We start from the raw sequence: 23,884 nt of genomic DNA, 5'->3' as shown, positions 1-23,884 counted from the left end.
TTGTTGTTAACTAGCTATTAAATAGAATGCAGAAAGACACAAATGCCCTTTGGGCATCATCTAATTTTCTTTGTCAGCCATCCAAATGCCCTTCTCAAAACTAAAACACCGCTCACCATCTTCTTCTTCAAAAAGATGAAATAGAGGTATAAATTTTTTATACAATTTTGCAAGGGAATGGTATTGATCCGACTCCTACAAAAGCCGAACGACTCCCCTTAAATCCCCAGGTAACAAATGTGACAAGTGTTGAATCCTCGGTGGGTTTGGGCTTGTTCACCATTGCTTTGGTTCAATCTTGATTCCTGAAGAAGAAGATGATGAACAATGTTTCAAGAGGTAATTTTGACATTTCCAAAAATTTTAAATTGCACATGTCATCATGTGATGCACATAATTGACGAATGATAAATGGTAGGTATTAGATTGGCATATTTTGAAAGTTTGCATGCTGAATTGTCACATTTTAAAGCTCAGGGATCAAGGTAGAAATTTCTAAAAGTTTAGGATACTAATCGAAAATTTTCCCAAAAATTAAGAAGAGAAGGATGATTGTTGCTCTTTAGAGTTAAAATGTGAAATTATGTAAAAATAGCAATTTATATTGATCAACCAAAAATATTTCTGATTATGTGACGCGACAAGTGATAAAGGCAATGGTACCAACCACCAACTAAAACCCTTCATGGGTCAGAATCAAGGTGATGTGCTCTTTTTCCCTCATTAACTCACTTCATTAACATCCAGGGGAGGTATGGTAATGGAGGTTAACCATGGTGGCATCCATCATCTGCACTGTAATTCCAAAATCGAGATAACGGAAATCCCGACCAATGCCATGTGAGGCATGAATTAATACCTATAGCCAAGGCTGTGTTTGGTTGTAAATATCTACATTGCATATTTATTCTCTTTTTAGTTCATGAATGCAAATACAGTTCAGATTTTAAACTGTTTTTGCATTCATCTCGTTTGTTTGAAATGGGTGCTAAGTGTGGGTCCCATCATTAAATCCTCAAATGCCTTAATTTTGGTTAAAAAATGACTATCATAAGAATATAAAATTGTATCCAAAAAATAGGTACATTAATGCTTTTTTTGAGGGTGCAAAAATATCAGAAAATATATTTTTAATCTAATAATCACTATTTTTTTACATATCAAATAAACACTTATATGCAGTATATAAATACCCTAATTCAGCATTTGTATTACAAACAAAGAAAGCCCGAGATTCAAAATATCAATTCAAGCTGATGCATCAGTTGGAACGTATTGAGCCTGTATTTTTGCTTGCTAACCAGGTCACACCCCGAAATACCCTTATAAAGACGTATACTATCGCCCGGCCCGATACGAAATTTTGAAGCTTGCCTATAACGAAATTATAGGAACAAAAATATTCTGTATCACCAACTCTGAGATTTTGAGGGAAACCTTTATTTCGTGCGTCCACACATGCCATGTTCCCCACTGCTCGGTTCAAATACTCAACGCCGAACCCTACTGCTCCGGTCTCCTACGGACCAACCACCCCTAAAATTCAAAAAAGAAGATAAAGCTGTCTGTTGAAAAAAAATATATATATATATATTGCGAGGATGGAGAAAACGACAGCCAACATCTGTCATTGGACCTACCTCCTTCGCTTCAACAAACAGGGAATCCGGAATCCTGTAATGAAATGAAAAGTCAATGAGATAATCTGATTGCACAGTGCATGATCGGAGGTAGGCTTCCCACGAGGCCTACACTCATAATTCCATTCAAATTGATGACTCACAATGTAACCACGTGTTTGGTTTTTCTTTTATTTTTTTTTTTATTTTTCCCAGAATAGCTTCAACCATACAATTACTACAATGGAATGAAGGGAGTCAGAGAGAACAGGGAGTTAACTATAAAAGACGTCCATCGACATACTTTCTCCTGCACCTGAAGGTACGTGGAGGCCCATTACCTGCGCTTCACAGTTGGTGCATTTTCTGATAATCCCTTCTGATCTTTTTCCACTTTTCTTTCTTCCTAGACCTCCCTTCTTTCTTCTGCTTCTGGGCCCTTGGAAGAAAAAAGAAAAAAAAAAAAAAAACCAGGGAGGGAGAGGCAGAGAAAACAAAGAGATAGAAAGAAAAGAGATGGGCAAATACGGTGAGATGTTAGATACAGGAGTGAGGATCGTGGCTCGATTTCACTCGCACTGTCCTCAAACGGCTCGAATGTATTACAAGCCACCAGAGCCGGAGGAGGGGAAGGGGCCTAATGACGGCCACCTTGGCAGGATTTCCACCGCACTCGGAGTTAGTGCCACCGCTCCTCTTACACCTCGTACTAAAGGTTATTCTCTACTCTGTCGTATGAGGAAACACCCATCCTGATTCCTGAGGCTGAGGGCTATTTTTTTTTTTTTTTTCGGAGTAGAGGGAATCAGGGAATTTTATCTAACGTTCAATTTTGACATTCTTTTTATAATTTTCCTGTTTGACATTTATTATATCATACTTGTACCATTGACACATTGTAATAACACCCACGATCTAAGAGAAATACCAATTTCCTTCGGAAATTTCTGTTCAGTTCTCACTACATATTTCGACTTCGACCACCCAAAACAAAATAAGCTCCAAGGACTAGTAGGAAACCAATAAGTTTTGAAGATGGAATCGCTTTGGGTTGAGGTGCACCTTAAGGGAATGTTTGGTTTGAAAAACAAGGTAGGGAAGGGCAGAGAAACGTAGGGAAATTTGTACCAGGTTTCCCTGCCTTTCCCTTTTGTTTCAAACCAAACACAGCTCAAAGATGATGACTTGATTCAGGCTTAAAATGTATTTGGGTTGCACAAACGTCATGAAATTGAAACCTGGTGAGATTAGATAGATTTGGCATGCTAACAAGATAAGCTCAACCCAACCCATGACACCTCTAAGCTTCGAAAACAATTCTGCCTACCAATACTAAAAGAAAAATTGGGAAAAGGAAAAAATAAGAGCATTTTAAAGATGAATAGAGAAAAGAGAACATGAGAAAAAATAAACCTAAAATCTCCATAAACAAACAAGAAAAAAGTAAACTACATAAATGGCCAACCTATGAGTCTGCCTACTTCCAGCACTCGCTAACCGTCAATCTGGTGCCAGAGTAAATGATGCCAGCATTGTGTGGGGTAAGGTGTTAAATGGATTTCAACACAACCTTGTCAAATCTGGGCAAGAAAACACAGAAAGAAAGAAAACCTACAGGAACAGCATCTGCCGAAACAAAAAATTTCTTTTATGTCGTTGGTGGGGTGGGGGCCCCAGCATTCTGGGGACTGGGGACAAAATGACAAATGCAAGAAAGAGTTGTGCAACAACAACAACAGCAAATAGGACAATATCATTCTTCAAATTACGCCCACAGTTTTAATAATGACAATTAAATAGCTGTCAGGGCGTGGGCATCAGCATGGAAGGTTCAAGGGTGTCGCCAGATTGATTTTGAGAAATGACCAGTGAAAACGGCAACCAACCTGTTCAGAAGACAAACAAACCAACAAGCTTATTTGAGAAAATAGAAAATACAGCCAAGCAGTCTTATCTGAATTCTAACATTTTGCTAAGCATGTTATCCTTAATTTGTGAAATTATCAGGTTATGCTTTCATAAAATTAGCTTGCTGTGAATCTTAAAGTAGCTCTGTGTGTGAGAGAGAGAGAGATGACAAGACAAGAAAAGAAAAGATACTATATTAACAAAAAATTATGCATGGACATCATCCTTTGGATTGCCACCCCAATGTTTCACACAATCTATTTCAGCTATCCCCACGCCGAGAGGACCAACCCAAATTCATCTTTGCCCATGTTAGCTTCTTTAGCAAGCTACATTTCATAAACTATTCCATTAATTCTACATAATGACAGTCATTTCTAATTCCCATGACATTAGCAAGGGGGTTGCAAAATGTATAACCAAAAGTGTCATGTTATGTAACTCATTATCAAAGTATCAACAACCTAATTTTCCATCAAGCTGCAAGTGTAAGACCTTCACAGACAGTAAGTAATTGAACTCAAGCATTCAACCCCATCGCAGTTTGAGCATGAAATGCTGGGACAGCTCACCCTTCATGGTCCCAAAAGGCACCTGCTGCTGTTAATTAATTAATTTATTATTTTGATAAATGCTGCTATTAATTCATTAATCCAATAGTTAATACTTTAGCATGAAATGCTGTGACAACTCACTATTCATGGTCTTAAAAGGCACCTGCTGCTGTTAATTTATTAATTCGATAGCTCACTTCTGTACTTTTAGCCATCCAGGTGATGGTGGTTGCCACCCAACTAGGATCTCAGTCCATTTTACACCTACCACTGTATATCCATTATTAAGGGCTGGACACAAATCAAGCTATTTGTGAGCCATTCAAGCTCGAGCCCAATATATAGGCTATTTGGGAGCCATTCAAGCTCAAATAGTACGAAGCTCAGCTTGTGAAGCTCACAAACCTAATTGAGCTTATATAATATTTTTATTTTTTTATATGTATAATAAGGAATGATTTTTTGTGTATAATTTTTAATTTTTTATATGAATCTTGGGTCACTATTAAGCTTGAGCTGTGCTGAGCTTTTGCGTTGAGCCAGTATTTCTAGCTCGAATTGACCTTGAGCACCAACTCAAGCCTCATGTTTTTCTGCCGATCCGAGCTCAAATAGTTTAATATTCAGCTCGGCTCTACTCGTATCTGCCCCTATTATTATTGCTCAAAAATTTCCAAGCATTACTCAGAGCTCCTTGAGTAGATTTATTTTCAGTTTTTCATAAAACATGTTATAAAAGCACTTCCCAATAAAACACCGCCAAACTAGCAATCCAATGAAAATCAGTTTTTCTAATTTAAAACAAATGGGATTGTGTTGGCATTTTATTGAGCACAAAATTTCTGGAACCATTATCACAGCAGATGTGAGCTCAGATAATGCATATATAGATGATGACATGCAACGCAAAATTACCAATAAGAAAAAAGAACAGGAAGAAAGAAAAACACACGTTACCTATTAAATTTGCTTATTGGCCATCATTTTCCACTTGCCCAGCTTCAATAGAATTTGGCTCTAATATGGAAATTCATAATTAGTTCAAGCTAGATGTAACACAATTCTTACGTGAGGCAGACATTTGGATCTTCCTCATCAGAGTCAAATTCAACCTGCAAACCAGGAATAAGACTAAGATGGTTGCTTACATCTTGGAGACCATTTTAAAGGCATAAAGAGGAGAAATTATAGCTTTGCAATAAATGAGTTAATAGCCTGGAAATTACGAAAAAAATGTAAACAAATAAGCAAAAGCTCACATTTTCATCTTTAAACCACTTTCCATGGCAACCACGTTTCCAACCTGCGGCTGTAAACTTGAGTTCCTTCTCTCGACGCTCACGGAGTTCCAATTTCTGATGTATGGGCATCATAGAGGATGATTCAGTTTCGCATCCACTCTTGTTAGAACTGGAGGATTCAGATTTTACTGTCAATGATGATTCGACTCTTTGTGTAGGTACAGTTGGGAACTTAGTTGCAAAGAATGAAGTACTGCCTTTACTGAATTTCGTATTATAGTCTTCATTTGTTACATATTGATCAAGGGTTTGGTTATAAATCATCTCAGAGGTAGCCTTCCTTGTCCGTTCAATCAATGGTTTGTTGTTTATCTTTAACTGTTGGCTGGAAGTAGCAGAGCATGCCCTTAAAGAATCAGATGACAAGGCAATTCTCTTATTTATCTCTTCTTGTCTTGCTAATTCTCTTTCCTTGAACCTGGATTCTGCAGCAATGTGGCGTGCTCCCTTGCTATGCATCTGCAGAATTTTTTCAGACAATTACAAACCAAAAGTTGATGACAAAACCTTTGCACCACGGAATAAATAAGTAGATAAACAAAATTAGCAAATTAAAATTAACAAGTTAGAACAAACCAGTGCATGAATATTTTAGTGTCTATTTTATTTTGCTAGCACAAAATATGGAACCTCAGGCCTTACTGAAATTATATTGCCCCATCTGCAGGAGCACTAAATAGATCTTTTATATGTTCTGTCCACTATTAAAACCACATGCAGTTCACATGCTTTCCTGCTTGTGATAGAAACAAGGTTCAGTTGGTTGTTGATTGATAGGAGCACATCATTCAAGTTTCTCAAATACCTATATTGGCTTCTTTATGCAGTAAAAATAGTTGGGAAGTGTACAAAACTTCAGAGCTTTTCTCCTTCAGCAATTACCTATTTATTTGTTATTTCTGGCCAACGATCAGTACTTGGTTTAGCAAATGGAAAGGGGATTGGGTCCCAAGTTTAGTGTTGGATGCATGTAGACTTCTCCAGCCAGGCAAGCCGGCATCTTCCTTTTGTCAATATTTCTTCCATCCTGCTACACGCTCTAGCTCATCCAAAGTGGATTACACTTATAATGCAAATGAAGTTTCTACATCTACTTGTGCATTTTGACACAAGGAGGCTTGGACTCATGACATGGTTAGTTAAAACATGAACCGTTATCTTTGGGAGCTAAAGGTTTATAGTTTAATCTGATCAACGTGAAAAAAACCCCATCTTCTTGAAAGACTTGTAGAGGTAGTTGCATTAGGTCATGATTGAGGCAGCGAGTAACGATCTGAGGACTCCAGAACGGAGGAAGGATTTTTGTAGGCAACACCAAACACTTGAGTTACAAAGGTAATGTGCATTGCAGCTGCTAGGGCATTGGCTAGAAGCAATTCACTGCATTGTCAGCCGAGTAAACTTAAAAATGAGCATTTCTTAGCTACAGTACCCACTAAATGTGACAACACTGCAACACTTCTAAATCAATAGTGTTTGAGTAAATGATCGAGTTATCAGAAACCTACTGGGAGACTAATCTAATGTGTCCCTAGTTGTTGTATTCATCTCTAACAATACTAGTTAATCTAGAAACGATTCACTAATTCCTGATCTTGACTGATTCCTGGCAGAAACAAATTGGCCAATAGTTTAGTTAGTAAACCCAAACAACATGGGGATTCGAGGGTAATTTCAGAGGCGTGAAGTGAATCCCTCAGTATTTGTAATGTAAAAAACGGTTTATTTTCTTTCCCAAGTTGAACATTCAGAAAGAAAGAACAAATCTATGATTTCTGGTTCTATTAAATCCCAGAAAACAAGAAGATTACAATCAATAATAATGGATGAGAAGGAAGAACAAGGAAAAGAAAAGGCAGGGGGGTTACGCTTACGCACGGAGAGCATGAGAGGGGAATCGAGGATGGGAATGTTGGGGCACACGAGGCATGCGAATTTTCCGTTAGAGAGCTTCTTGTAGGAAGACGAAACGTCAGAGCCATCATGATTAAATTTGTTATGCTTGACTCCCTGCAACAACAGATCATCCACTCTCCTCTTTCTGTGTTGCGCCTCCCTTGCCCAGCTATCCCCACCGAACACGCTCATCCTTAGATCTTTCGAGCTTCGACTGTGCTCTCTCAAGTCTGAAACGGTTCTCTCCAGAGTTTACGCTGCAATTTGTTTGCAAACACCCAATTCACCGAACACATCCCCACCGTGTATTGTAAATATCTCCCGATGATGACATCATCACTTCTCGTATCAACATCACGAGATGTTTCCAACGGCTTAAATGTGCCGTAAAACGTTGTGGGGGGCAGATTTGCTCTCCAATTCACCCATGGTTCCATCCTGTGCGGCACCCAACCAAAAAAATCCCACCCCTTATGCTGCATTTGGTTGCATTGTAAATTTACACTTATACAAAATTATGTTGGTTCAATTTAGAAGGAATACAAATAGAAAAATATGGAGTGCAAAACCTTATATTTTATATTATTTTTTATTTATTTGCAGGGTTTGTATTTGTATTCTTTCCAAATTGAACCGATAGTGCAAATGACTTATGTGCAAACTTCGATTTATTTTTGTTTCAGATTTTAACTTGTTTTGTTTGATTGTAGTACAAATGATGTAAATTTAGTCGTAAAGCAAGATACAAGGTTAAAATAAAGTTTGCGTTTTTTTTTCATTTTATACTAATATAAATCAAAGTTACACTACAACCAAATATAGCCTTAAGCTTTTTTTTATAGAAAAAAAAAAGGATCTCACTGGAATCAGAACTGTTTGATTGGGTGGAGTCGAAATTCCATTCCCATTTTCGGTGGAATGGCATTCCCCCATTTAAAGGAATGGCCATTATCTCCCCCTCTCTTGGGAATGGAATCTCATTCCAACTGATTCTAATTTCCATTTCCATTCTTGTCTAAACCAAAAAGACTATGGGAATAGATCTTAATTTCCATTTCCATTCCAATTCTAATTCCAAAGGATTTCAATTCGGATTCTGACTGCAAATCAATGGACCTTAAATGCATGACACCTATGCAATAAGATACATTTCCCATCCCATCTTTTTCCATCCTATCCCTTCCTACCCTACTTTTCTTGAAAATCAATAAACATGCTATCTCATCTCCTTTTCTAGACAAACCATTTAGGCTCTGTTTAGAAAGGGTGCAAATATTGGATCAATGTATATATGTGCTTTGGTAATTTTGCTAGTATTTGGGAAGAATGCATTTGTGTCTTGATAATGATAGAAGACAAAGTTTATATCAAAATGAGAACAAAGTTTATATCCAAAAATGGATGCAAACTTTTATGTTCAAAATTGATCAATGTTAAAAGGTATATTCTAATCTCAGGATTCATGTTTGCACCTATTACACCCAAGGTTCTAAATATCGATACGTCGATAGGGTGTATCGGGCAATATCGACCCTTTTTTACTTTTTATTTTTTTTAAACTAGTTCAAGGGGCTAGTGTAAGGCTCCTCCACCCCCTGAACCTGTCAAAACCCTGATACACCCTTTATAGAGGCATATCGTGATACTCCCGATACGATACGTATCGACCAATACGGATCGATACATGCCGATACTTTGAACCTTGGTTACACCTAAAAATTATTTGGCAAGAAAATAAATTTATCATGCAAAGCTAAACCAACTTTACATTTACGTGGACTAGAATGCATTCTACATATTTGTATTTGCATTCTTCCCAAACAAACCTTTATTCTATTCCCATTTTCCCATCCATCTATTACTTAAACATGCCCATCTCTATATTGTTTTCTTTCTTCTTTTTTATACAACTTGTAAGGAATTGTCTCTCTCAAAGGTCCGAGACCAATCTAATTGGATGGCAATATTTCATTCTCTTTATCAAATATGTGCAATCATTAAGAAACCGTCTCTTCTTGCCACATGGTAAGTAGTTAGAGTGCGAGAAGTTGCCAATTGGACCGAGGAAAGCTGCGATACCTTTTTTTTTTCATCGCTTTTCATTGACAAATATATTTAGTATATCATGTGGTTGGGTCTAGCATATCTAGAGACATCATATGGTCTATCTTTTCTCATTTGAATGTATTGGAAAGGATTTTTTTTTTTTTTTTAAACTAGAAGGAGATCCCAACTTATCATAAGATAAATTTGTCATTAAAGACTTTAAAATGTAAGTGGCGGAATCTAAGACCTTTGACCAGTGGGGACAAGTGTAATATCAACTTAATCATGTTCGGGGCAGGGACCATACTCCCCATCCTCCACTTTTATCTTCGTCCAGGAAAAAGGTTATCCATTGGGGACCCAAATCCTAGACTTTTTTAATAAAAAGTTTTTGGAAAAAATAAAATTGGCATTGGGGCAAGGCAGGGATTTCACTCCCCATTCCCGTCCCCATCCTCAACTGGGTATCCCTATCAATTTCCTTCCATACCAATGTAATCTCTATCTCTTAGGTTGGGTACCCAGTATAGATGGGAGATATTGCCATTTCTAGGTTTGAGGAGATGAGGTAGAGAGATAAGATTGAGTTCTTGAGGGCATGGTTTAAAGTATCAAGCGTATCGTATCGTATCTTTTCGTTCTGAAACGCCTGTTTTTAGCTTCCTAAAAAACAAAAATTTGAAAAAAAAACCTACAAAAAATAGAGTTCTGGCTGTTTCTAAGTACCGATACGATGCATATCGTATCGATATTTTTAACCTTACTTGAGAGATGCAAAATGAGGAAAAAACAAATGAAAGAAAAGGAAAATAAAAAACTGTAAAATTAAAACCCTAAATCCCAAATTTCATAATTTGATTTACATGGAACATGGAGATAGGTGTTATTGTCGTATACTTTTTCTTTATTTCTTAGTTATTCATTTATGAAAAAGGATTGAAAGGGGGCAATTGCAAACAAAATTTAAATTTATTAATAAATTTCATAACTATTTTTTTTTTCAAATGTTAGTGTAGGCAACTGGCTTGAACATAGATCCGCCAACACTATGGTGTGTTCCTTTACAACTAGTTTATTCACATATGAGTTATATTGCAGCAATTTTCATAGAATATGTACACTACAGATTTTGCTGTCTTTCATATAAATTTTCACTAAAAACGGCTTTGTAAGGACCAAATATTGTATCCAATCCACTCTATTGCCTATACATATGGAAAAAATTTTTATGCCGGAAAGACTTTGACCAATCTTTCGGGTATCATGTCTTTGGGTATCATGGTAGAACCCATAAATTTAAATTGTTCTTAATCATCACTCATCAATTAAGCTAATTAGAATTTCAGCAGCAAGCTAGAGATGTATCGATCATGCTGGAATAGTTTTGTTCGTAGTCAATAAAGAAAATCAAATGTTAAATGCATGGGACTTGCATACAAGATTTGTATGCATCTTTAACCCAAAAAGTTTAATCCATCTAAATGTAAGACATTTACATCTCTCTCTTAGGGTTCATTTGGTTTGCAGGAATAAAAGTTTAGAATCGAAATTGGGATGATCCATTTCAATTTCAACTGTTTGGTTTGATGAAATCAGAATTTAATTCTGTTAGAGAAAGATTCAAAATTTCAAGAATCTCCTCTCTTATTATTATTTTTTTAGTTTTGTTTTTTCTTTCTTTCCCTCTTCTTACATATAGGTGGAAAACTCTTGTTCCACATTACTTGATAAAAGAGTTGGTTTGGAATATATTACTATTGATTTTAATTCTCATTTCAATTCCTATTTGAATCAAATAAACTATGAAAATAGATCATTCCTATTCCAATTCCAATTGTAAACCAAGCGGATCTTACATCTTTTCAATATGTGGAACTTCTAACATGGCAACATAAATTGCATGACTATAGACATAGTCAATCCCATTTTGCAATGGATGTCCTATGCTGTTGTACTCTCCGCAAGTAGTAAAGCTGCCACCCTTCAGCCCAAATTAAAAGCTGTTACCACTGCTAGCTGAAACGTTCCCCACTAGATTGTCTCTCAGAAAATTCCCACTGTAATACAGCTTTCTATGTACATTTTTTTCTACCCCATTCTCCATCTCAATGATTGGCCCCCTATGGGCCCATTCATACTCCTTGTAACAATTTCCTGGCTCTGCCCCTGATCTCACAAAAGCTCCGATTAAAGCTTGGTAGCAAGTGAATGCTACAAGGGAAGGTGGTGCTGTTGAGAGGATGGTATTGTACTTTAACACTGAAATAATGAGTTCACATCTGCGCCCCACATGGGGGCACCCCACAATGTCCCACAGGACATCCCAACCTTGTATTGGGAACTTCTCCTGTACTTATCATTGGGAGATGTTCCCAATACAAGGTCGATCAGGATGTGTTGTCGCAGATGTGAGCTCTGAAATAACCACAACAAACATTAACCAAACAATGAGTTAGTCCAATCAAGTTTGATATCCATGCAGCACATGAAGCAACAAAAACCTACAGTACCGTATTCCACTGCAAAACTATAGACATTCAAAATGTCAAAAAACCCCTTTCTATACACTAATGTCTGCAGTGAATTGGCATCAATTCCAAACTAACATCTATCCCAACTATACTTTGGGCCTAAAAATTCTGACATTGGGCTGAATCGCCATTCTCCCTCATTCGTACAAAGGGCCCATTTTGAAAAGTCCAATCAGTCTAGTCGTTGGTTGCTACTAGGAGGATGAATCCTGCTTTAACTAATCTCTCATTTGAAAGCCATCTCTAGCAACATTTAATGAATTCTGATCTTCCCTGTTTCCTTTCCCTTAGCAGTAGTAAATCTCATGGTCTTCCATACAGAAGTGGAATCTCATCACAGCCTACTTCTACATACGCTCCAATACAATAAAATTTGTGGAGAAATGCTTAAACATGCCCGGGGTTTTTTGAAAAAGACCAAGAATCATTCGCTTTTTAGGCTCAATTTAGAAAGAGTATAAATAGAAATATGTACACTACAAAATAAATACATAAAAATAATACAAAATAAAAGGGTTTGTATTGTATATATTTGCATTCATACTGTGGAAGGAGTACAAATGTAAATATGTACAATGCAAGTACATACAAAATATAAGGTTTTGCACTCTATATATTTGGATTTGTATTCCTTCAAACTGAAACTTGGGCTCCATTTGGAAGGAGTACAAATACAAATATGTAGAGCACAAAATCTTTTATTTTATATTACTTTGTATGTATTTATACAGTATATATTTGTATTTATGCTCATTCCAAATTGAGCCTAGGAAAATATTTGCCTAGGTAAATGTACTTATTCAGGTAAGTGTTTTTTGCAAAATAATTACCTGGGTAACTACATTGTCCCATCCAAGTTTTGACAATTTTCTTTATCCACCTCAGAGATGGGGTATCAAGATACCCAAGAAAATAAATTTTTTATAGACTCCACATAAATCTAAAATAAGAATATGGGTATCTTATCCTGCATGGGCCGTTTGATAAATCTTTTTGGGAAGACCTTCTGATAGTTCTGACGGTCAAAAGACATTGAAATTTTGCATTAAGATATGAGCAGCTTGGATAAGGTGTACCTTTTTCGTACGAAAACGAATAGAAAAAAACGCAAAAACTTCATTTGAAGCTTTCCGAAAATCACCCATTTTAGATTTCTCACATTTTTTCACTGCGTCAACTTTTGATGACTAAATCTACCATGAGCCAAATAAGAAAATAATGAATTATAGTCTGCCAAACTTGTAAATAACCGATAAACAGCACAGAAAGACACGCTAAACGGAGCCATGATTAATGAAGAAGATACCCTGTCATTTGAAAAAATAGGTTGAATAGTTTTATGGAAAATCGCTGAAAACACCCAGTCTAGCCGCCGCTTCATTGTTGGCAGGTGGTGGACGAGGCGAGTTGGTAGCTTCACAACCTTTTGAGATTTCAGAAATTTCTCGAGGCAAAACAATTGAATCGCTGCTTGAAACTTCCGTCCGCCAAGGATGAAAATATCATTATGATATGCCTGTATGACTGTATCAATAGTCCTGGAGACGCATGAATACATTAAATACACATAGGGTTGGGGTTTTTCAAAGTTTGGGACGATAGAAATTTAGAAGACATCCTTATAAAATAAAAAAAAAAACAAGAATATATAATTGTTGGCATCAGGTGTATGGATATTTTGATCCTTGTCCACAGTTTCCATATTTAGTTCATAAAAATAAGGTTTTTAAAACTGACTCATAGACCGAACCGTTCAGGGTTCGGTTCCTGGGTCAAACATTTGTACAATTGGACCGTTTTAATAAAAAATTAAAAAGAAATTAAAAACACGGTCAAAACTGTTGAACGGTTTGAACGATTTAACCGCACAAATCAACAGTTTGATGATCAAATCAACAAGTTTTTGCAAAAATCTGATTTTGGGGACCAGTTCCGTTTTTCTGACTGACCGTCCGGTTCGGTCTGGTTTGAAAACCATGCATAAAATTATAAGAAGGTTCTCCACAAGCGCCCAGATGAACCTTCCGTTCCTCCAAGAATGAATTAGTGCTCCTTGCCTATTTCATATGAGTCATCTTGGTCATAGAACACCATTGCAAGGTTAGAAAAACAATGAAGCATTTGGCATTTGCATATTTCAGGTTTGCTAGATACCAATCCAAGAGCATTCATACTTGTGGATCCTCAGCGACCTTGTAGACCACATGCCTGAAAACTTCAAGTAAAATCCCTAAGGCTGTATTTGCTTTCCCTACCTTTTCCTTAAACCAAACGTAGCCTAAAGAAATATCAAATCTGAGTTCCCATCTGTCTGTTTTGAAATCTGTTTCACTATTTGTAGGGTTTGCCCTATGTGGTTGGGGTAGCTTTTTGATACTTGGCCTGGAATTTGTTGAACTTTTGAAGGAGTTTGTTTGAACCCTGTTAGAATCTGATAGTAAAGAGCTTTGTTTCTATCTAAATTTGGCAATGGTCATGCCTTTTGTTACTAGTGTTTTAAGAATTAGTAGAGAAAACACCCGCTCTGTAACATTTATTTAATTCTTTTCTATAGCTGCTGAATGTCATCCCTCTGCTGTATAGGAGCAAGGTTTAGTTTAATGCTTTAGCTGTTTAGCGGGTTGTTGATTCAATGATAACGTACCATGCCAGTATTTAAATATATGGGTCCACATTTTTATAATGGAGCCCATAAATTTATTTTTGGCATGGAAGTCATCATTGGTTCCACAGTCGGCTGAACAGTTAAAGTGTTCATCTAATCCGAATTCCTGTTGTAGCTATTATCTGATCTGGCCCCGTTTGGTGTGTCTTTTCATAGTCTGTTGTCTATTCATAAGCTTGGCAGATTGTGATTCGGTCTTTTTCCGTTTGGTTCACACAGTAAATCTAACCGTCAAAAGCCAATACACCGAAAGGACGTGAGAAGCTCAAAAAGGGCGATTTTCAAGATACTCCAAATGAAACTTTTGCATTTTTTTTCTATTCATTTTCATGCAAAAAGACATGCCTTAATGAAACGAGCTTCAGGCTGCTCAGAACATTTTACTGTCAGAACTACAGGAGATCTTCTTAAAAAGATTTGCCAACCAGCTAGTGTGAGTGCACGGACCATCACTTGTTTTAGTACTGCTTTTTGATCATATACATATACATATGATCCTAACAATACACACATACAATGTGCATGAATTCATGCAACTTCTGGTCTTTCTCAACTTCTCAAAATGAAAGTAAGCCCAGAAAAATCAAGGTGATGCTTCACTTTCTGGTACGAGTCAACCAAATAAAAGCTCTGCTCTTAGCATCGTTGTTAATTCATCTCAAATTCAGAATTTTTTTTATCATAATGCTCTTGTTTATCTTGATTTGATAATCTCATGCTTTGTGAAAAAATAAACCACAGCCACCACTTTGATTCCTTTCCTATAAAACTCAATTGATGTCTAACAAACTGGTACTAATCTTTGTGCTCTAAGCGAAAAGTTTTCATCATGGACTTGAATCTATCCCTATTTGTAGTCCATTATACCTATTTCTCACTGAATAAGAAATTTGAATCTCACCGAAAATCCCTATTTGTGACTTGTTCTGCATCTACTTTCACTTCATGTTTCTGGGCGTTTAGACAGATAGTCAGCTTCGGGCCCATGATCAGAGCCCAGAGGTCTGATTCAATTGCTCGTCCATCCCAAATTGAACAATTCTCCATCTTTAAGGTAAACAGATTTAGCATTAATCCAGGATTATAGTCAAGTGCCCTTTGTAGTTGCTCCTTGGAAGCAATTCTATAGAATATGTCTGATTCAATTGCTCGTCCATCCCAAATTGAACAATTCTCCATCTTTAAGGTAAACAGATTTAGCATTAATCCAGGATTATAGTCAAGTGCCCTTTGTAGTTGCTCCTTGGAAGCAATTCTATAGAATATGTATAACCATTGTTCTGTCTCTTTGGAAGTAAAAAAGCCATAAAAAAGTCCTTCCAGCTTTCAACTTTAATGAAATAAGAAAAAGCTATGGGTACTCTTTGAAATGAGTAAAGGTACCACCACTACTGGCACCTTTGATGAATTGGGTTAGCTACCTTTGCTAAGGGTATGGTGGTATTATGATATAGACTTGGAAAATTCTCATCCAGAGTGGTGGATAGGTTCTACATAAAGGCATTGCATACCTGAGCACGCCCAGCTACCCAGAGTGTGTAATGTGTACAACACAAGTCTATTCATTCAGGCTGCCGCTTGGATGGTCCCTTTTCCAAATTTAAATTGCATCTTCAACTATGTGACCATAAACTAAATACTCGACATATTGGTTTAGCATTAAGTATTAAACATAAACCTGACTCTAGCCTCTAAGCATCTGCTAAGCCTGTTCAACGTACACAGAACAATGTCCCCTTAGAGTACACATGATCCAATAATTTTATCCTGCTCTAACCGCTCTCAATTCAAAAAAGTATTTAGGGTTCGTTTAGTTCGCAATCGGATTCGAAATCTTTTAGTTTTATTCCCAAAAAAGGGGCAGGGAATGGTCATTCATTCAAATGGAGGAATGCTATTCCAACAGAAATGAGAATGGGATTCTGATTCCGTCTAACTAAATAGTTGAAATCAGAATAGCCCATTCCAATTCCGATTCCAAACCCCTATTCCTGCAAACTAAACTGGGTCTTATTTGAATATATCTTAAATTTCTATTTTGTATTGATCCATCTTTGACTATTAAACAGTTAGATATATAGGAACTGTAATATGGGTCTGTTTGATTCACAGGAATAGAGATCTGAAATTGAAATCTAAATGGATCATTCCAATTCTAACGATTTGATTAGATAGAATTGAAATCACATTCCTGTTTATGGTAGAATGGCATTTCCCCATTTGGAAATCAAATATAATCAATTTTGTAAATACAGGATCAGATTTCCAATTCCCAACAGCCATGTATTTGGCATCATTAATCTACTCCACAGTGCCACCCTAATTTTGTGATTGTGGATGCTTTCTGCAAAAGTTGCATCGGCATGCACTGTCTGCTATTTTTCAGGGGAGAAAGGGGTCCACCTAAAATCCCCCGAGTTGTCTGTCAGTATTCCATCTGGTCCATTTAACCAATGGCCCAGAGCGGCAGCCTGATCCTGATGAGGGAAATGGTTTGGACTTTGGATACGCGGCGCATCACAATAAAATTGCAGTTTGTGTCCTTTTGGGATTATTCTTCTTGACACTTATTCAAGCTGCCAGACTCCTGATTTAAGTTGGGCCTTGCGAGTTTTTTCTGAGTTCAGTCAATGACTCAGAAATTGGATCAAATCTCAACTTAAGTGACAACGAAAACGGTAAGGTGCTAAGTATTACCCAAATAACAGATCCAGAGCTCTGGCATTGAAAAATATTAGCCCAAAATCTTCTTCTTTTTTTTTCTATTTTTTGAGATCAATCCATCGTATAGTAGAACAAGAAGATTTGTTAAATATGTAATGCACATTTTCGGAAACATATGCAATGCGTTTAGCATCTTAGTAATGCGCTTTAGGTGCTGTCACCTACACAGGAGTCAGCAATCAAATAAGTGGTGGGCGACTGGCGTCATATGATTTTTACTTGCATTTTCTTCTGCCATCCGAAATGATTTCTTAGGGTGCGTTTAGATCGCGTTCGCAGTTGGAATTGGAATTGATATTGAGAAAGAAAATTTTTGAAATCTAAATTAGAATCTGTTTGGTTCAGACAGGAACGGGAATAAGAATTAAAATAAGCAGGAAGGAGATTTCATCCCCAAGGTAGGAGTAGAAAATGGTTATTTCCTCAAATAGAAGAATGTCATTCCAACAGGAATGAGAATGGAATTTCGATTCCCCCAACCAAATAGTTAGAATCAAAATAACCCTATTCCCGTAAACCAAACGGGGCCTAAATTCATTTTTAGTTTTCATTACCTGGTTGTCAAGAAAATGAATGTGATAAAAATACAAATGCTATAATGGACAAGTAGAAAAACTAAAAAGGATAGATCAGGAATGAAATTACCGGAGGAATATAAGATTTTCTCCTATAGATGATAAAATGAGAAAAAATAGGCTAAGATGGTTTACACACTACATAAACATTTATGAACTCTGTTTGTTAGAAGTGATTTGTTTGTTATACATTGAAGAAGCAAGAAGAGCTAATGATAGACGAAAAAATGACATAAATAAAATGGTAAGAAATGATTTAAATACTAATAATTTAACAGTGAATATAGCTTTAAATAGAACGGATTGATGAAAGAGGATTCAAATATGCAACGAGATGGCATGGATGACGATGATAATGAATTTTCATTATCAGGTTCTGAGGTTGATGTATATACTAATGCTTGTTCATGGAATAAAATATCAGTTATTTTTCAAAAAAAAAAAACGGCTTTGAATTTATTTGGTCTTGATTCTAAGGGTGATTAGTTTTCAAACCACCCAATACTCAAGAATATTCCGGCATCTGGATCCGGGGAAGTGCACAGGCTGAAAGCGAGATCAGCCTCTATCAGGGCAAAGCCCATTAGAACAGCTTTTACGACCTTGCATGGAGAACATCTCCATATTTATGTGCTTAATTTCATGGGGTCCTAATGCAAGGTTACAAATGTTGATTGAAACGGTGGGAAGATATTACTAATGCAAGATTACAAATGTTGATTGAAACTGTGTGGGCACGGGCTAGCCCTGAGGGAAGCTGATCTCGCTGAAAGCTGGGTGGTGGTGGACGGAGGGAGCAGCTTCGGCTAGTGTCGGGGTTGGGATGGGGAGGGCTGCTTCAAATACCCGACAAAAGCTGCATATATCACATGTAGTTTTCAATGAAGATGGAATGGTGCCTTGAACCACGTGACCAGGCCCTCATCCCTTCCTTACTCCTTAGCCCTTACAACAAATCTACATTTCCAGCTCCTTTTAATCCAAAATTTCAGCTCTATTTCAATCTTAAATCAATTAATAGAATATAATTTATCAAAATATAGTACATTTTATTTTTAAAATAAAAACATTTTAAACACATTCATTTATTTTAGTTGATATATATGTTTGTTTTATTTTTTTATGCTAAAATATCTATCAACTTTTATGATTCATGTATGTATTTACCATGCTTCAAAATTTGAGGAGGATTTACCATTTACATTAAATTTGATAGGTAAATTAGATTTCTTTTTGGTAAATACCAATTTAATTACTAACACAAGAGGGTAAACCTTAAAAAAAAAACAAAGGATTGAAATTAAACCTTAAAAAATATTGTTTTTTTACATTATATAAAAGTTGATTAACCTTTAGTGGAATTAGATCTGAAAGGTTGTCCTAAACTATACTTTCCTCTGTATTAAATAACAGAAAAAAACAGTAATAGGAGAAATAGTATAAACATCAAGCGCTCAGTGAAAAAAAACAAAAAACAGAAAAAGGAAAAGGAAAACCGACACAAGCCAAGCTGATGTTGGGAACCCTTGCCTTGTGTTGTCACTACTGCCAACTGCTGGCTGCTGCTAACCCCACACCTTGAGTTGCGAGTGATGCCTGCAGCGTATGTTAGACAAAGGGAGGCTCACAGATCACAACAACTGTTCTGGTTGGTGTTCAATATTTATTTAATACTGATTGCAGAAGTAACAACTATTTCGATTTTTACAATTTCAAAACTCGGAAAAAAAGGGAGGACTTCATCCACCCTCAAACGCTCAAACTCTGATTGTTTTTCCTACCCTAACCATGGAATTTCTTCTGAGAGAGAGAAAGAGAAAGAGAGAATTACAGAAAACCTCACTCAACACAAGAAATGCCTCAACCTCTCAAAATGAGCAGGCACTGATGCAATTTGTTTCTTCCAATTTTTATCAAGACATAGCAGGAAAACTAATAAGATAATAATTTCTAATTTCTAGGATTAGTTAAATTTAAGGTGATGGATGGATGGAGGCAATGATCTGATAATGGGAACGAATCCAGAAAAAAATTACAGCCCAAGTAGCCATGATAGGTCTATTGGTAATGGTGATTGGGTATCTAGAAAGTAGACAAACCGTAAAAGAAATTAGAAAAAAAAAAAGAAAGAAAGATAGAAACTCGACTTGTGTAATTCTCTTCCATCCATGAAAGAAAGAAAAAAAAATTATAAAAAAAAAAAACCCAACTTCATCATCTCACCATCTGCTCATTCTCCTGACATGTATGTATAAGGCAAGAAAATGATGGTGAAAATCCCAGGTAGAGGAGAGACCAGCGGCCCTAGTGGAACACAAGAAATGAACAAAATAAAGCAAAAATACTAATAGAAAAGAAGTAAGAAAGAATCCACTTCATATATAGCAAGTAAAGACGGAAAAAACAACGAACCCCATGTCAGGAATCAACGGCTGTAGGTGGGTTCTGAGGAGGCTGTTCTGTCTGCTTAGGAGTTCCGACTGGAATTGCTATCGGGATGGAGTCGCCGGCGACGTTCGTACTAGGAGGTGGTGGTGGTGGGGGATCGATCCTCCCGTCGATGCAAGATGAGCACTTTCTCTCCACCCATCCTTCGAAATCGTATTGCCCATGGCCCATGATACTCCTTCCTGAGCAGAGTCGTCCAATCATCCCGGCCACAACTCCCAAGATTGTTATCACGGCAAGAACGGCAATCAGTGGCCCGACTGATCCGTGACTCGAGTGACTGCTGAAAGCCTGCTGATTAACAACCATGGATGGCGGTTTCTGCTGCTCTAATGGCATTGACATTTCACTACAACTCACAAGACCGATTCTTCCTTTTTTACCTTCCTACAAATCGAGGTCTAAAAGCTGAAACTTTTTTGTTGTTCAAGTGTTGTGCTACTTGCGGAGACTGAGACTGAGACTGAGAGCACTAAAGGCAGATGAGAAACTTGCGGAGACTGAGAGCACTAAAAGCGGAAAGAAACTTAGAGAAAAGAAAGGTTGGAGAAAGAGATTTATTTTGATGTTCCAAGGCATAGGAGAGTGAAAGATGAGATTTTTATTAAGTTTATTTGTTCAAAACACAACAGTTATTCTGGGTTTCGTGGTTCTGCAACTTAGAACAGTAAAAGTTGCAGAGCTACCAACACAAACCTTGTATAAAAAAAATGATTTTTCAGTTTCACCAAAACCGGGGAGAGTGATAAACGGGATCTAGGGAGGCTTAAACAAAAAAGGAAAATGGGAAAATAAAAGAAGGAAAAATGTTCTTTGGTGGTTCTGGGTTTGGTGGAGCAGAATTGAACTATGTCTGAAGTGAAGCTGAGAGCAAGCTACGATTAACTAAAAGTGACTGTTAAAACCAAAACTAAAAGCGTAATAGTTCAACGCTGAACCCATAAAAAGAAATAGTAAATACAGATAGAGAAGAAAAGGTGGGGATATTTAGTGGGCAAAACCCTAGAAAGAACCCCTTTCAAATCGAAGACCCTTTTCAGGACTTTTTCTGGTACTGCAAGAAATCATGGAAAACAACATTTAACATGCTTAAATAATGAAAAAGAAAATTGAAAAACTCCACCATTTTTTCTTCACTCTCTATAGCCATAGCCCCATTTAAAAAATACCTTAAAAAAACTCCACCATTTTTTCTGGGCAGTCTGAAATTAAAAAAAAAAAATTCAGGGAGGATTTCATTCTCATCTCATGTCTCCATGCAAGAATTTTGGGGTCTTAATGGCGGTTTGCTTTACCTATTTTGATTTTTCAGTAATGACAAATAAACAAAGAAATGAAAAATGTATTAATAAATAAATAAAGCATTGGTAACCAACGCCAACAGTAATTACACGCGCTGCTGGAGTGCTGGGCTCGTTTAGGAATTTGGAATGGTTGGGTGCTTGGTTGGCCCTGCTCCCACCTGAGAAAGACAAAGTGAGAAACTGCTTTAGCTTTTGCCTAGTTGCTGGGGGAATCAGGATTCAGGAATGGGAAATGCCAGCAATTTAATCCATTGTGAGTCGCATGCGACCATGGTCGCAGCAGATTTCTTCTCTCGCAAGTTTAGCGATTAGCAAATAGCAATTCCTTCAAGACCGGATCTGCTCCTCACAAGCATAAGGCGCTTTACACGCACATTCTACCATAAATTGGGAACATCCGCACATTCTACCATGTATTGGGAACATATCCCATATAATTTTTACGGGAGATATTCCCAATGCACGTAGATGTGCTTGTGAGGCGCCCAAGTGTGAAGAGTGAGTAAGTTCTTATTTCTTAACAAAGATGAAACTCAGACAGAGAAAGAGACCTGTAACACATGACACGTGGCAAAATTGGCCATGTGCGTGGGCATCCGGTATCGGGAGTCTACGGTATATACCGTAGATACATTGCTTGCAGCTACCCTTTAAGAGTCGAGGAGGAGAAATGTCCTGTCTGTGGACTGTGGAGTGGAATCTCTGTACCAGATCCATACACCCTCCCTCTGTCCCTCAGAGAGTCAGCAGTAGCACCGGTCCACCGAGCACCGACGGAAGAGTTCGGACGGCGCGCTCTGTGAGAATTCCCGACGGAAGGGGGAATACCCGTATCTCGAGAATCCTTTGTACGAAAAGATTGCCCCGACCATCCGATCTACGGACTTGTCGTACTGGAACAAGAGTGGATCCAAAAGAGAAGAGTGAGCAGTCCGACTTTGGACCGGTGTTTCACTTGGATTCCAGTCTGACGGTTGGACAGGCCGATGGTACGATATTCTCATGCGTTATGAAACATTTTCTACAATGAAAAGACACGTGGGGTGGAATGGTTGGTGTCGCAGTTAGCAAGCAGCACATATAGCTGTGCTACGTGTACGGTAGATTCTTGAAGGACGATGCCTTCTTACAATCATGACTCATCAGGTTTTGTTTTGACGTCTATCATATTATATGTGTTTCTCTCCGCCTCCGGTACAACTTTTACAGAGACTATTTTGATGGGTATCTTTCATGTTAGGGACTGTTATAGTAGGCTGAGTTTTATATATCAGTTATTGTAGATCACAGGTGTTTACTGTTTGATTAGAATACAGCTGCGCAAATACAAGGGATCACGGTGCCTTTAATAGATAGACGGGTTACACATCATCATCACCCCTAGCATTTGGGTTGAAAGGTGAATGGCTTAGCTTTGAATAGCTTTCCACTTAAAGGTGTTACCGGAGAAAAGAAAAGTTTCCATATAAAGAGTAGGCTTTTAAGGAAACAAGATTAGAATGAAATGAAACAGTGAGATTGGAATCGGTGGTGGGGCCCGGGGTTATGGGTTCTGATTGAACGGTCTGTAAGAATCAGACTGTCACGTGACATCTGCAAAGGAGATGAGCCGCAAGGAAAGAAAGAAACAAAGTCCAAGTTGGAAATAATAAGATAGGAACAGTGAATAACAGTAGGAGCCTGGAGGCAGTGGCTGGTAGTGGTACCACCACCACGATTAATGTTCAGACTTCAGACCAGAGCCACTGTATCGATTCATCATCCAATGGGGCCTCTGATTTCTATGTTGGTGCAGGTGCAGAGAAATTTTGATTTCGTAGATTTGACATAATTGAAACCAATTTGGATTTAGTAATCAGTCAAAATTTCGATTATCAAACTTGTAGCGTTTAATTTATTTAGTTTATTGGATCCAATTCAGTATGGCCTGATTTAATAGGATCAATGCATTTTCTTAAACTAACCTTATCGGTTTAGCTAATTGAATAAATATACCCACTGTTTAAACTACCCTTATTGCTTGTATTCGTTGTTAATATTCTGTTAAATTCGTATATAAGGGATGTATATATTTTTTTTAAACCCAATTCTACCCCTATTGTCTTCTTCCTTTCAACAACAAATCTAACTGATTCAGTTCTTAACCTGCCGTTGCATTAGCCTCTTCCACCTCCAGCTCCTCTCTCACACACTCTCTCCTTCGCCTTTGTTCTCTCTCCCTCTTTTGTTTCGTTTCCTTTGCAGCTTGGGTTCCCAATGTCAGAAAATGATTGCGGCCAAAAGAGGGTTGTTGAACTTGGTTTAGACACCTAC

At 37.4% G+C, this 23,884-nt stretch overlaps 1 protein-coding gene and 2 long non-coding RNA genes across 5 annotated transcripts; 1 reads left to right on the top strand and 2 right to left on the bottom strand.

Moving 5' to 3' along the window:
- The first annotated feature begins 1,608 nt into the window (after window positions 1–1,608).
- LOC148876422 (uncharacterized) lies at window positions 1,609–2,563 on the top strand. The gene is made up of 3 exons (XR_016105917.1): window positions 1,609–1,730; window positions 1,836–1,941; window positions 2,030–2,563. It is a non-coding gene; the product is annotated as an uncharacterized LOC148876422 (long non-coding RNA).
- A 683-nt stretch (window positions 2,564–3,246) lies between these two features.
- LOC148876421 (uncharacterized) lies at window positions 3,247–7,628 on the bottom strand. 3 transcript variants are annotated; one of them, XM_088966801.1, is made up of 4 exons: window positions 7,261–7,628; window positions 5,341–5,841; window positions 5,039–5,193; window positions 3,247–3,505 (listed from the first exon to the last, which is right to left on the bottom strand). In XM_088966801.1, exons 1-3 carry the CDS (start codon window positions 7,468–7,470, stop codon window positions 5,146–5,148), a joined length of 759 nt encoding a protein of 252 aa, XP_088822927.1. In that variant the 5' UTR covers window positions 7,471–7,628; the 3' UTR covers window positions 3,247–3,505; window positions 5,039–5,145. The 3 variants fall into 3 exon arrangements, with proteins under 3 accessions (XP_088822927.1, XP_088822928.1, XP_088822929.1); XM_088966802.1 differs by having other exon boundaries at window positions 7,257–7,571; XM_088966803.1 differs by having other exon boundaries at window positions 7,251–7,563.
- Window positions 7,629–19,465: 11,837 nt separating this feature from the next.
- Window positions 19,466–22,027, bottom strand: LOC148876420 (uncharacterized). The gene is made up of 2 exons (XR_016112071.1): window positions 20,232–22,027; window positions 19,466–20,123 (listed from the first exon to the last, which is right to left on the bottom strand). It is a non-coding gene; the product is annotated as an uncharacterized LOC148876420 (long non-coding RNA).
- Window positions 22,028–23,884: the final 1,857 nt, after the last annotated feature.

Source organism: Nelumbo lutea, chromosome 1 (genome assembly GCF_056320005.1).
Source record: "Nelumbo lutea isolate HS-2025 chromosome 1, American lotus-T2T, whole genome shotgun sequence".
NCBI lineage: Eukaryota > Viridiplantae > Streptophyta > Magnoliopsida > Proteales > Nelumbonaceae > Nelumbo > Nelumbo lutea.
Note: the sequence above shows the minus strand (reverse complement) of the source record. Positions and strands in the feature narration are given on the sequence as shown.

Coding starts and splice junctions, on each gene's coding strand:
- LOC148876421 (XM_088966801.1), bottom strand. CDS start 7,470: ATGAGCGTGTTCGGTGGGGATAGCTGGGCAAGGGAGGCGCAACACAGA. Junction 5,842..7,260: donor ATTCCCCTCTCATGCTCTCC/GTGCGTAAGCGT, acceptor AAAATTCTGCAG/ATGCATAGCAAGGGAGCACG. Junction 5,194..5,340: donor AGTGGTTTAAAGATGAAAAT/GTGAGCTTTTGC, acceptor CCTGGTTTGCAG/GTTGAATTTGACTCTGATGA.